This window comes from Taudactylus pleione, unplaced genomic scaffold (assembly GCF_031769625.1).
Source record: "Taudactylus pleione unplaced genomic scaffold, aTauple2 ptg000330l, whole genome shotgun sequence".
Classification (NCBI taxonomy): Eukaryota; Metazoa; Chordata; class Amphibia; order Anura; family Myobatrachidae; genus Taudactylus; species Taudactylus pleione.
Genome location: NW_028284731.1, coordinates 1,035,244 through 1,048,050, shown reverse-complemented (window position 1 = coordinate 1,048,050; position 12,807 = coordinate 1,035,244). Strand labels below are relative to the sequence as shown.

The following is a 12,807-nucleotide window of genomic DNA, read 5'->3' as shown; positions in this document are numbered from 1 at the left end:
TGGACAATTCCAAATGGATACAAAAGGTCTCCAACCTCCTTTTGTATCCCCCACATGCAAATCTAAGCTGCTATGGAAAATAACATTTCAAATAGATATTCTCTCTAACATTCATATTTCATAGCCGCATGTTCTGATCTTCATATTGAGGTCACCGGAACGCTGTGGAAACAGGGTAGATCAGTACGGCTCCACACACAGTCCAATTGCCATTTACTAAGCCATAGTTACAGAAAACATTCATTTCTTTATATACTGACATTGCGTTTAAACCAAGTAATAATTATCCTTTTTGCGTTACGGGACCATTGCTTTTAAATGTATGTATGCGGGGAAAACAGCACTGAATTGCATTGTGCGTCTGATTGCAAACAGATTCTGTCTTCGCCAATTATCCGGTTTTGACAAAAGGGTGCTGTAACCCCCAAATGGCACTCCAAACAAAATTTTTAATTCTTTTCTGTGTTTGTGTGCACCTTAGCCGCACGTATATATCAATATAACATAAATGGAGGACCAAACTTTGTCCCCTAAAAATAAAATAGGGAAAGCTCAACAACCACTTCCTCCTAGTGCTGAAGCTGCTGCCACTAGTCATGACATAGACAATAAAATGCCATCAACAAGGTCGATGCCCAATGTCATAGTAGAGGGCATATAAAATCCAAATGACAAAGTTCAGGAAAATGACCTTAAAAAAAACATTTAAATCATCTGAGGAGAAACGTGAACTTGCCAATATGCCATTTACGACATGGAGCGGCAAGGAATGGCTAAGGTCTTTCCCTATGTTCATGACTAGTGGTTCAGCTTCACATGACGATGGAAGCCCTCCTCCCGCTACAAAAATCAAACGAGTTAAGCTGGCAAAAACACAGCAAAGAACTGTGCATTCTATGCGTTCTAAGAAGATATCTCAAATCCATAAAGAGAGTCCAAGTGTGGTGGCGGTTGCGATGCCTGACCTTCCCAGCACTGGACAGGAAGAGGTGGCTCTTTTCACCATTTGCACGCCCTCTGCAAGTGCTGGAAGGAGCACCCACAATCCACTTGCTGATATGCAAATTGAAGATGTCACTGGTGAAGTACAACAGGATGAGGATACTGGTGTAGCTGGCGCTGAGGAGGAAGTTGGCGAGGAGGATTCTGATGGTGATGTGGTTTGTTTAAATCAGGCTCCGGGGAGACAGTTGTCCGTGGGATGAAAAAGCCCATCACGGTCATGCCTGGGCAGAAGACCAAACATTCCACCTCTTTGATCTGGTAATATTTCTATCCAAATCCGGACAACAAATGTCTTGCCATATGTACCATATGTAAAGGTGAAGTAAGTAGGGGTAGGGACGTTAACCACCTAGGAACATCCTCCCTGCAGCACGTTCAAAAAAGTTACTGTCAAGTTCAGAAACTATGGCTAAGACCATAAGTAGTCAACTCCCTCCTCATCAATTTCCTCTTTAGTCAGGATCGGAAGTAGTCCTGCAGGCCTTGTCACTGGCATGACTGACTCCTATCCAGGATTCCTCCGGAGGATCCTGCATTGCTACGCCTACTGCTGCCGCTGCTGCTGTTGCTGCTGGGAGTCGTTCATCATCCCTGAGAGGAAATAGGAACTCCACTACTTTTACTAAACAATTGTCCCTCCAACAGTCCATAGCAAGGAGGATGAAGTACGACAGCAGTCATCCTGAAGCAAAACGTATAACTGAGGCCTTGACTGCTATGTTGGTGTTAGACATGCATCCGGTATCTGCCAATAGTGCAGTGGGATTTAGACAATTGATGGAGGTAGTGTGTCCCCGGTTCCAAATCCCATCTAGATTCCACTTCACTAGGCAGGCGATACTGAGACTGTACAGAAACATCAGAAAAGGTGTCCTCAGTGTCCTGAAACCACGGACATGTGGACAAGTGGAACAGGGCAGACTAAGGACTATATGACTGTGGCAGCCCACTGGGTAGATGTATCACCTTACGCAGTAACAACAGCAGCGTCACCAGTAGCAGCATCTCAGAAACGCCAGCTCGTTCCAAGGCAGGCTATACTGTGTATCACCGGTTTCAGTAAGAGGCACACCACCGACAACCTCTTAGAGAAACTGAGGGAAATCATTGCCCAGTGACTTACCCCACTTAGACTCTCTGACAACGCCACCAATATTGTGCAGGCATTACATCTTGGCAAATTCAAGCACGTCCCATGTTTTGCTCACACAATATATTTGGTGGTGCAGAATTTTCAGAAAAACGACAGGGGCGTGCAGGAGACGCTTTGGGTGGTCCGAAAAATTTCTGGCCACTTTCGCCGAAGACTGGAGCACCAGCAAACACTCTTGAACCTCCCTGCCATCATCTGGCGAGAGGTTGTGACGCGGTAGAACTGAACCCTCTATATGCTTCAGAGGATGGAGGAGCAGCAAAAGACCATTCAAGCCTATACATCCACCTATGACATAGGCAAAGGAGGGGGTATGCACGTGACTCAAGCACAGTGGAGAATGATTTCCATGTTGTGCAAGGTTCTCCAGCCTTTCGAACTTGCCACACATGAAGTCAGTTCAGACACTGCCTGCTTGAGTCAGGTCATTCCCCTCATCAGGCTTTTGCAGAAGCAACTGGAGAAAGTGAAGGAGGAGCTAAGATGGAGCGAACCCACTCTGCATGTGGGACTTATGAAGCCCTTCATTCGCTTTGCCAGGATTCCAGGGTGGTCAATCTGTTGAAATCAGACCACTACATTTTGGCCACCGTGCGCGATCCTAGGTTTAAAGCCTATGTGGTGTCTCTCTTTCTGGCCAACACAAGCCTGCAGAGGTGCAAAGACCTGCTGCTGAAAACACTGTCAGCTGAAGCAGAACATGACACGTCAACAGCTCCTTCATTTTCTCCCGCAACTGGGGCCACCAGGAAACAACTTAGCAATGTATAACTGAGGCCTTGACTGTGTTGGTGTTAGACGGGGGTCCGGTGATGCAGGGCATTAAGGACCAAGTTTGGACATCTGGTCCGGACTGAAGTACCTTTCAACAATTTCTGACATGTATACTGTCACTGCATATGATACTGTCACCATTGACAGAATGGTGGAGGATTACATCAGTGACAGCATCCAAGTAGGCATGTCAGACAATCCGTACCTGTTCTGGCAGGAAAAAGAGGCAATTTGGAGGCCCCTGTACAAACGGGCTCTATTTTACCTGAGTTGCCCTACCTCCAGTGTGTACTCTGAAAGAGTTTTTAGTGCAGCCGGGACCCTTGTCAGCGAAAGGCGTAGGAGGTTGCTTCCACAAAATGTGGAGAAGATGATGTTCATAAAAATTAATTATCAACTCTTCCAGGGAGACCAGCCTCCAGAACATACAGAGGGACCTGTGGTGGTGGATTCCAGCGGGGACAAATTAATACTCTGTGAGGATGAGGATGTACACAACACTGAAGAGGGTGAGGAATCGGTGGATGAGGAGGATGAGGACGACATCTTGCCTCCGTAGAGCCAGTTTGTGCAGGGACAGATTAATTGCCAGCTTGTTTTGTGGGGGCCAAAACGAACCAAGCATTTCAGCCACAGTCATGTGGCAGACCCTGGCACTGAAATGATTGGTTTGTTAAAGTGTGCATGTCCTGTTTATACAACATAAGGGTAGGTGAGAGAGCCCAAGAACAATTCCATCTTGCACATCTTTTTTTTCTTTGCATTACAGTATGTACTGTTTGTGGCCTAGTGTCTAGTGTCACTCCTAGATGGACCACGTGTTTGTGACGCCAACTCGCGTTGCTTAGCATAGTCATCCAGCTACCTCGGTGCAACCTTTTGGACTAAAAACAATATTGTGAGGTGTTCAGAATAGACTGGAAATGAGTGGAAATTAATGTCATTGAGGTTAATAATAGCATAGGAGCAGAAAACCCCACATTGTGATTTTAGCTGTTTTTATGCTTTTTTAAAAAAAAAATACAGATCCAAAACACAAAACCCAGAACCCAGGAAGGGTGGTTTTGGCAAAACCAATCCAGATCCAAAACACGAAGAAAGATCCAGATCCAAAACACAAAACACGAAAAGTGGCTGGTGCACACCTCTAATTTCAATCATTGTTTGGCTAGGCAGAGTATCGAATTGTAACTGCTCAAATAATACTCTAGCTGCATCATTGTCTATGAGGCTTATTTGTAAATTTTCTACATCACTGAGTAGAGCGTCAATCAAAAAACCTTGGCCTGCTGCCATATTTTACAAAAAGGATCCCCCCAGGGGCCACAACGGATTGCATACACTTATCACTTCACTAGAGGCAATTCAATCACTTCATAAAGAAATAGAATAACAAACAAAAACACAAATAATAAACCAATACTTTATAAATGTGATCTCAGATCCCAAAATAAATGTCCATGCTGCTAAAACCAATATTCAAAGCGGGAACGGTAACATTCAAGGAATAAATTAAAAAGAAAAATTATTTTTCCTTTTCTTTATGTAGCGCTGGTGCGGGTGGCTGGCAGTGCAAGTAAAAAGGATCACAGTGAAACGATGCAGAAACTACATCACCCAGACTGCATTGGAGTAAGACAGTGCTCAAAGAGACACGCAGAGGCTGTTAGGGGCGGGGAAGACTGGGCGTGGAGTGGGGGAAGCAAGGAATGGAATGCTTTTGTCCAGAGAAGGAGAGGGGGAGGAAGCAGCTACAATGACTGTAGGGGACGGTGAGGAGAGTCACAGCACAGACCCCAGCTGAAGGGGAGAATTCCAGTCTGATGGACCAGGGAGCCTAAAGAGGATAAAGCATTTCAAAACATCACTTTGGATCCACTGAAGAGAGTTTGCAGAGAGAGGCACACACTGTGGAGACATGTGAGATAAGTACCCTGAGTGGCAGCTATTTACAGTGTTATGTTTCCTGATAAAGACTCAGATGGCTAGTAGAGCGAAGACTCGGTAAAGCTGGTGGACTAGCCCTGAAGAAATATTGTATTCTGTGCATGTGTTTAGCACTAAAGACTAAGTAGAAAGGAGTGATTTCATCACCAATCAGTTTGTGGAACTACAAGTCCAAGCTTTGTTGGAAGTGACAAGAAGGAAGGAGGAACTTTGATAAAGTTATTTGTTCATGTGTTTGACATTCAAGTGGAAATCCTTAAGGTTCAGCTTTCTCCAAGTATACAGCATGCAGAAGATAATGAGCTCCAACTCATCAGTGCACTATAGATGGTGGGGTCTAATGCTGAGTGTGGTATTTGTGATGTTCCTGTGTGATGCTGCTTTCGATGTAGCTATTACCCAGTCAGTGATTGCATAAGCCTGTGTATTATTTGTACTCGGAAGGAAGGTTTTATAACCGAAAGACAGAAAAGACAATGTTATGTTTTTTTTATTAATGCTGTATATGCCCTTTAGATGTTTGGATACACAACTGACTGTACAATTTATCTTTATATGCCTATTTTTGTATATGGTTATATTTGTTTATCTTATATAATATTTTTGATATAAAACCACAAAAAGCAATAGCAATCCCAAACCCATTAATAAATATGCCAGGGTGGCTTTTGCAACATATCTGTGTGATACATTACTGTGGTCTTGGTGGCCTAAGTACATGTTGGGCAAGGGGTTCCCCTGAGTCTCCCCCTGGTGTTCCTGACCCTGAACACTCCACAGAAGAGCACTTTCTATGAAGATTCGGGTGGAGGCACTGAAATTAAGAGAACCGCATGGAGTGTAGCATTGAAAGGAGAGTATCTTTAAATACAGCCCATTACCTAGGAGACCCAGGTAAAGGGGTGTTACAGTGGAGTGCACTGCTGAGATTCGTGCAACAAACTCAGAATTTGCTACCAGGTGGGCACCATGGCAAGATTGACGCCAGAAGAGGTATATGGTTGGTGTGAACAACAATCCAAAGATCCAGAATACTGCTTTGTGTTAAGTGGTGAACTGTTTGAAGTTTCAGATGAGGAGGTCGCTAAGATAATTGCAGATCGGACAGGGATGCAGAGAATACAATATTGGAAATAAACAGTGCGCTAATTGGCAGCCCTCTATAATAGTATCCTAAAGGTACACCACCCCTTCAACAAAATACTTTCTACCAACAAACGGGTACTATATAACAGATGGCGCCAAACACAAAAAAATAAATAGGGCAAGTAATACTTAATAACAGGACTAGGAATGATACATATACTCATAAATCACTTCCACACAGTCGTGTAAAATTAAATCTTCCTCCTTTAAAATTTCTGGAATGTATGCCTCAGATGCAGTCACCGAAAAGACAAAAGAATCAAATAAAAGTTCATAGTGTAGTATGTTTATAGCCACAGGTTTCCATGAACCCCAACAATCAGGTTCCTTTATTTATTACTGAGTGAGAGCGTACCCCAACTCACAGTTTGGATAGTATACAGGACCTATAAAAGGTATCTTTATCCCGTTTTCCACCCTCTGTTAGGTCAGTATAAACGTACCCCACTTACAGGGTAAGGGATGCAGAGGCCAAAGGTCCTGAATAGGCAAGGTGATGGCAAGGTGGTAGCATGTGCTGTGCTGCTAGAGAGCCATGCCAGGTTATAGAGGGGACTGATCCCTGCTGTCATTTCCGATGGGGGAAGTCGACATTGGAACACAGTGTTGCCTCTGAAGCCGAGTGAGCGGGTGGAAGCTACCCAAGAGTCAAGTCCTGCTGAAGAAAGTGTGGGAAGCTTGACTCCTGACATTCAGAGAAGAGAAGATTTGCCTCTCAGTCCAGATGGAAGCTCTGAGACACAGAGTAAACTGTTTTTGACCGCTATGAACAAACTTGTGGAGCAGCTGGGAAAATCCCAACATGACGGAGGGTACAGGAGATTGTGACCTTTCACTGGTGTCCAACCTGTTCCAACTGGAGAAGATGCCTATGAGGTGTGGAAAGACACTGCAATCCAACACATGGAAGAGTGGCACTGCCCAGAGACTACTAGGAGACAAAGGATAGTGGAGAGTTTACATGGCCCAGCGATGGAGATTGTTCAAGCCACTCGTTGGAGTGACCCTCAGGCTACTGCACGGGACTATCTAGCAGCTCTGGAAAGGGAGTTTGGGACATCTGAAGATGCCACTGACCTCCTCTACAAGTTTAGAAACACCTTCTAAGAGCCAGGGGAGAGACTCTCCAAATATCTCTACCGTCTGGGCAAGTTGATTTACCGCATAGTTGAAAAAGGGGAGATGCCCTTTACTGAAGTAGATGAGAGTCGAATGCGACAGTTACTGAGAGGCGCTCAATCCTTAGATCCAGTTGCATTGAAGCTTCAGGGAGACTGTGCAGAGAAGCCAGCTCCTTCTTTCAACCAGCTTATCCATGAGGTCAAGCAAGAGGAAGCTATAATTGAAGCTAGAGATCGGGGGGTCAAGAAGACAATAATGGTCAGCCTGAAACATATACCCAATACAAGAGAGGAGGAGTTGATGAAGAACCTTCAAGCACAGAAGGAACAGATAGACCATCTGTTAGCCATCCAGACAGTCAGAGAGACCCCAAGATTGCCGCCTTTGTCATCTCCAAGACAACCAGATAGGGGAAGTGACCCCAGAAGATGTTTTGAGTGTGACCAAACAGGACTCATAGCTAGACAGTGTCCAGTCCGATGGAATCCGAGGGTACCATTTAAGCAATCACCACACCCTGAGTGGCCTTCAAGAAATGAGAAAGGGGGACCAGAAGACCCAACACTGGCCCCCTAAAGAAAGTAAGCATCAATACTGTGTGGAACTTGCCTGCTGCCTGGGGTAGATTGCCCCCTGGACTAGTAGGCCCAGCACCACATGTGCCTGCCTTGCTGAATGGACACAAGTGTACAACCCTACTGGTGTCTATCGTGTTTGAAAAGTGGTTTCGTGAGAATCTGTCTGATGTGGAAATACACCCATTATCAGGATTGACTATCTGGGGCCTCAGCGAACAAAGCTATCCGTATTTTGGATACTTCACAGTGGGCCTCAAGTTTCCAAGAGAAGTGGCTGGGATTGAAAAAGTAGTGCAAGTAGTCACACTAGTGTGTCCGGATCCGGATGAAGAGGATAGAGATGTGCAAGTTATCATTGGGACAAATGCCCATTTGTTCCATACACTAGCCCACTGGTGCCAAGAGGAAGGTGGAAAAGAATACTACCGGGTTCTCACCATTCACCTAGTGTGTCTGGCTGCCTATCGGAAGAAGGAGGCAGAAGAAGCTCTGAAGTAGAGCATGTTGGATGAAGACAGTTTCCAGCTATGCTTTGAAGGCACTGATGCAGAGAAAGCTGATCTGGATAGACTGACCAATGAAATGCTGAAGAGGAGAGAAGTTTTCTCTCTAGGAGATTGGGACAAAGGACTGGCAAAGGGAGTCCAACATAAAATTCGACTTACCGATGAAAAACCTTTTCGAGAGAGGTCACGAAGACTAGCCCCCACTGATTCGTATGATGTGAGAAGTCATCTGAAGGGCTTATTGGAGAATGATTTGATTGAAAAATTGGAAAGCCCCTATGCCTCTCCAATAGTGGTGGCCAGTAAAAAGAATGGTAACATTCGGATGTGTGTGGATTATAGGACTCTTAATAAGCGAACTGTGCCAGACCAGTACACAGTACCCAGAGTGGATGAGGCACTTGACTGTCTGCAAGGAAGCCAGTGGTTCTCTGAGCTAGACCTCAGGAGTGGGTACTATCAGATTCTGATGAATCCAGAAGATGCTGAAAAGACTGCCTTTATCTGTCCTGAGGGATTCTTCCAGTTCAAGAGGATGCCACACAGAGTATAAGGGGGCCCCAGCCACCTTTCAGAGATGCATGGATGAGACAGTGGGAGACATGAATTTCCATGAAGTAATAGTGTATCTGGATGACTTAATAATTTTTGGGAGAACGCTAAAAGAACATAATGAGAGGTTGCTCAAAGTACTCGACCGACTGAAAAGCAAAGGACTGAAATTGTCTCTAGAAAAGTGTAGACTATGCCAGAAGCAAGTCAAGTATGTTGGGCACATTGTCAGCAGAGAAGGGATATCCACTGACCCAGCCAAAGTGGAAGCTGTGGCAGAGTGGCCCCGGCCTACAAAACTAAAAGAATTGATGTCTTTTCTGGGATTCTGTGGGTACTACAGAAGATTTGTTCCAGGATATTCCCGATTAGCCAAACCTTTAACAGATTTGACTAAGGGGTACCTCCCAGTGAAGGGGCAGGTGCCCCAACCAGTGAAGAAACACTATCTTCATGTTAATGACCCATTTGGGGAAAGGTGGACAAAGGAGTGTGAAACTGCATTCAAGAAATTGAAGGAGAGCCTTACGCAGTCTCCAGTGCTCGCCTATGCAAACCCAGACCTGCCATACACCCTGCATGTAGATGCATCTTTTGATGGACTTCCGAGGAGTTCTTTACCAGGAAGATGGGGGTCAGATGAGGCCTGTGCACTATGTGAGCAGAGGGCTATCACCCAGTGAGAAGAATTACCCAGTGCACAAGCTGGAATTCTTGGCATTGAAATGGGCCATTGTCAATCGTCTTCACAATTATTTGTATGGTGCTACGTTCGAAGTCCATACTGACAACAATCCGTTGACCTACATCCAGACTACAGCAAAGTTGGATGCCACAGGGCATCGATGGCTGGCTGCTTTGGCTGTGTATGACTTCACACTGAAGTACCGTCCTGGCAAAGGAAACATTGATGCTGACACTTTGTCCAGGTTGGCTGGGAGAAAGGCTGAATCTCCTGAAGAGGAGTGGGTTGAAGTGCCAGCTCCAGAAGTAAAAGGCATGTGCCACGAAGGAAGAGTGGTGGTACCACCCATGAGAGAATGTGTCGCGGCATTGGGAGTTTCGGAAGCTGCACTGCCTAAGCAGTACTGCTGGCTGAGTCAATTAGAATTGGGTGACCTGCAGAGGCTCAGTAGGAGAGAGCTGAAGAGTGATCAGCAAGAAGATCTGTCCCTAGGAGCAATTCACAGAACACAGAACAATGAGAGGCTGGGGGCAAAGGCCCTTAAAACAGAAGAAGCAATCCTATTGCATAGACAGAAAGAATTTCTGGTGGTCAGAGGGGAACTCCTCTATAGGGAAACCACCCGCAGAGATGGAAGAGTGAAAAGGCAGTTGGTACTGCCAAAAAAGCATTGTGATGCTGTGCTAAAAGCCCTGCATGACGAGCATGGACACTTAGGTGTTGAGAAGACAAGCGGGTTTATCACTGATCGTTTCTATTGGCCAAAGATGGAAGCTGCCATTGAAAAATATTGCAGAACTTGTGGGACTTGCATCCTGAGGAAGACAGTGCCTGAAAGAGCAGCACCATTAAAAAACATTTCAAGTGATGGGCCACTGGATCTGGTGTGTATTGATTTTCTCTCCGTAGAGCCAGATGAAAGCAACACTGCCAATATTCTGGTTGTGACTGATCACTTCACCAGATACGCTCAAGCATACCCAGTCAAAGATCAAAGAGCTACAACTGTAGCAAAGATTTTGTGGGAGATATTCTTTGTGCACTATGGACTTCCTGCTCAAATCCATTCTGATCAAGGGAGAGATTTTGAGAGTCGGCTGATAAAAGAGATATGTGAATTGTGCGGGATACAGAAGTCCAGGACCACACAAGGGGACCCACAGCCAGAGAGATTCAACCGAACTCTTCTCAATATGATGGGAACTTTGGAAAATAGCAGGAAGGCGAACTGGAGTAGGCATATCAGCCAATTGGTACATGCATACAACTGCACAAAAAACGAGTCAACAGGATACTCACCATACCTACTCATGTTTGGAAGAGAAGCTCGACTGCCTGTAGACATTTGCTTTGGAATATTGGAGGCTCCATACTCGGGGAGACACATTTACAGTATGTTCAGAGACTGCGAGAAGAGCTGAGAGAGGCTCACAGGTTGGCCCAAGAAGTTTCTACCAGATCTGGCTTGAGAAACAAGACTCGATATGACAGTCGGGTGAAAGAGAATGTATTGGCAGTAGGAGATCGAGTATTGCTACAGTACCTAGGGATATCAGGAAAGCATAAATTGGCAAATCGATGGAGAAGAGATCCCTATGAAGTGGTGGCCAAATTATCAGGGGCACCCGTTTATCGAGTAAGGCCAGAAGGGCAAAGTTTGCCAATAAAGACCTATCACAGGCAGCACCTGTTACCAATTGGGAGAGATGTGAAGTTCAGAGAGGAAGAAGTTATTGGGACCACTGATAGGGTGCCATGGAAGAAGCTAGGAAGACAGAGGTCTGCGAGGAGAAGTAACTCTTCAAGGTAATGAAGAAACGGAATGCAGTGAGGATGAATGGGGATTTGATACCCCCACTATGGAAGTCGAAGATAACATTCAGAATCATGAGACTACTAGGCCTCCCAAGTCTACTGAGAGGAACTTGGGGCAGCCTAGAATGGGACCGGTACAAAGGTTGGAGGAAGTTGTTCCTGAAGTACCTGCAGAAGTTAGAGTGTCTAAGAGACAGGCTCAAGGCCAGCGAGAAGAGAGTGGTGTTGGGGAAGAGGTCAAATGCCTAGGAGGGGTGTCAGAGGGAGATGAGGGAGGCCCTTCAGCTCTTAGTCGACCTAGGCGGACCACTAGAGCTCCCATGATGTTAACTTATGACAAGTTAGGCAGGGCCACTGAGGTGCCCAGAGTAGTTCACCCGCATTGGGTTTACCCATGGCCTTATTTTGGGCCCACACCTAACTTAGTATGAACCTGTCAGGGTATGTGTGAATGTGTAAACAGACAAAGTGTTTTAGCCCATGTTCCTTTTCGGGGTGTGGAACAGCCTCATCAACTTGTCAGTAGAGTGCCAGTTCCACAGGGGGAGTATGTAGCGCTGGCGCCGATGGCCGGCAGCGCAAGTAAAAAGGATCACAGTGAAACGATGCAGAAACTACATCACCCAGACTGCCTTGGAGTAAGACAGTGCTCAAAGAGACACGCAGAGGCTGTCAGGGGCGGGGAAGACTGGGCGTGGAGTGGGGGAAGCAAGGAATGGAATGCTTTTGTCCAGAGAAGGAGAGGGGGGAAGCAGCTGCAATAACTGGAGGGGACGGTGAGGAGTGTCACAGCACAGACCCCAGCTGAAGGGGAGAATTCCAGTCTGACGGACCAGGGAGCCTAAAGAGGATAAAGCATTTCAAAACATCACTTTGGATTCACTGAAGAGAGTTTGCAGAGAGAGGCACACACTGTGGAGACATGTGAGATAAGTATCCTGAGTGGCAGCTATTTACAGTGTTATGTTTCCTGATAAAGACTCAGATTGCTAGTAGAGCGAAGACTAGGGAAAGCTGGGGGACTAGCCCTGAAGAAATATTGTATTCTGTGCATGTGTTTAGCACTAAAGACTAAGTAGAAAGGTGTGATTTCATCACCAATCAGTTTGTGGAACTACAAGTCCAAGCTTTGTTGGAAGTGACAAGAAGGAAGGAGGAACTTTGATAAAGTTATTTGTTCATGTGTTTGACATTCAAGTGGAAATCCTTAAGGTACAGCTTTCTCCAAGTATACAGCATGCAGAAGATAATGAGCTCTAACTAATCAGTGCACTTTGTTTTTGATTAATGCTGTATATGCCCTTTAGATGTTTGGATACACAACTGACTGTACAATTTATCTTTATATGCCTATTTTTGTATATGGTTATATTTGTTTATCTTAAATAATATTTTTGATATAAAACCACAAAAAGCAATAGCAATCCCAAACCCATTAATAAATATGCCAGGGTGGCTTTTGCAACATATCTGTGTGATACATTACTGTTGTGTTGGTGGCCTAAGTACATGTTGGGCAGGGGG

The 12,807-nt window shown here is 45.4% G+C and overlaps 1 protein-coding gene across 1 annotated transcript in view; it reads left to right on the top strand.

Moving 5' to 3' along the window:
• Window positions 1-10,889, top strand: part of LOC148509168 (uncharacterized) — a 76,512-nt gene extending 65,623 nt beyond the window's left edge. The window contains 5 exon segments of the mRNA XM_088443482.1: window positions 7,194-7,586; window positions 8,264-8,684; window positions 8,758-9,388; window positions 9,390-9,618; window positions 10,537-10,889. Of these exon segments, the coding sequence (XP_088299608.1) occupies window positions 7,194-7,586; window positions 8,264-8,684; window positions 8,758-9,388; window positions 9,390-9,618; window positions 10,537-10,889 (2,027 nt within the window).
• Window positions 10,890-12,807: the final 1,918 nt, after the last annotated feature.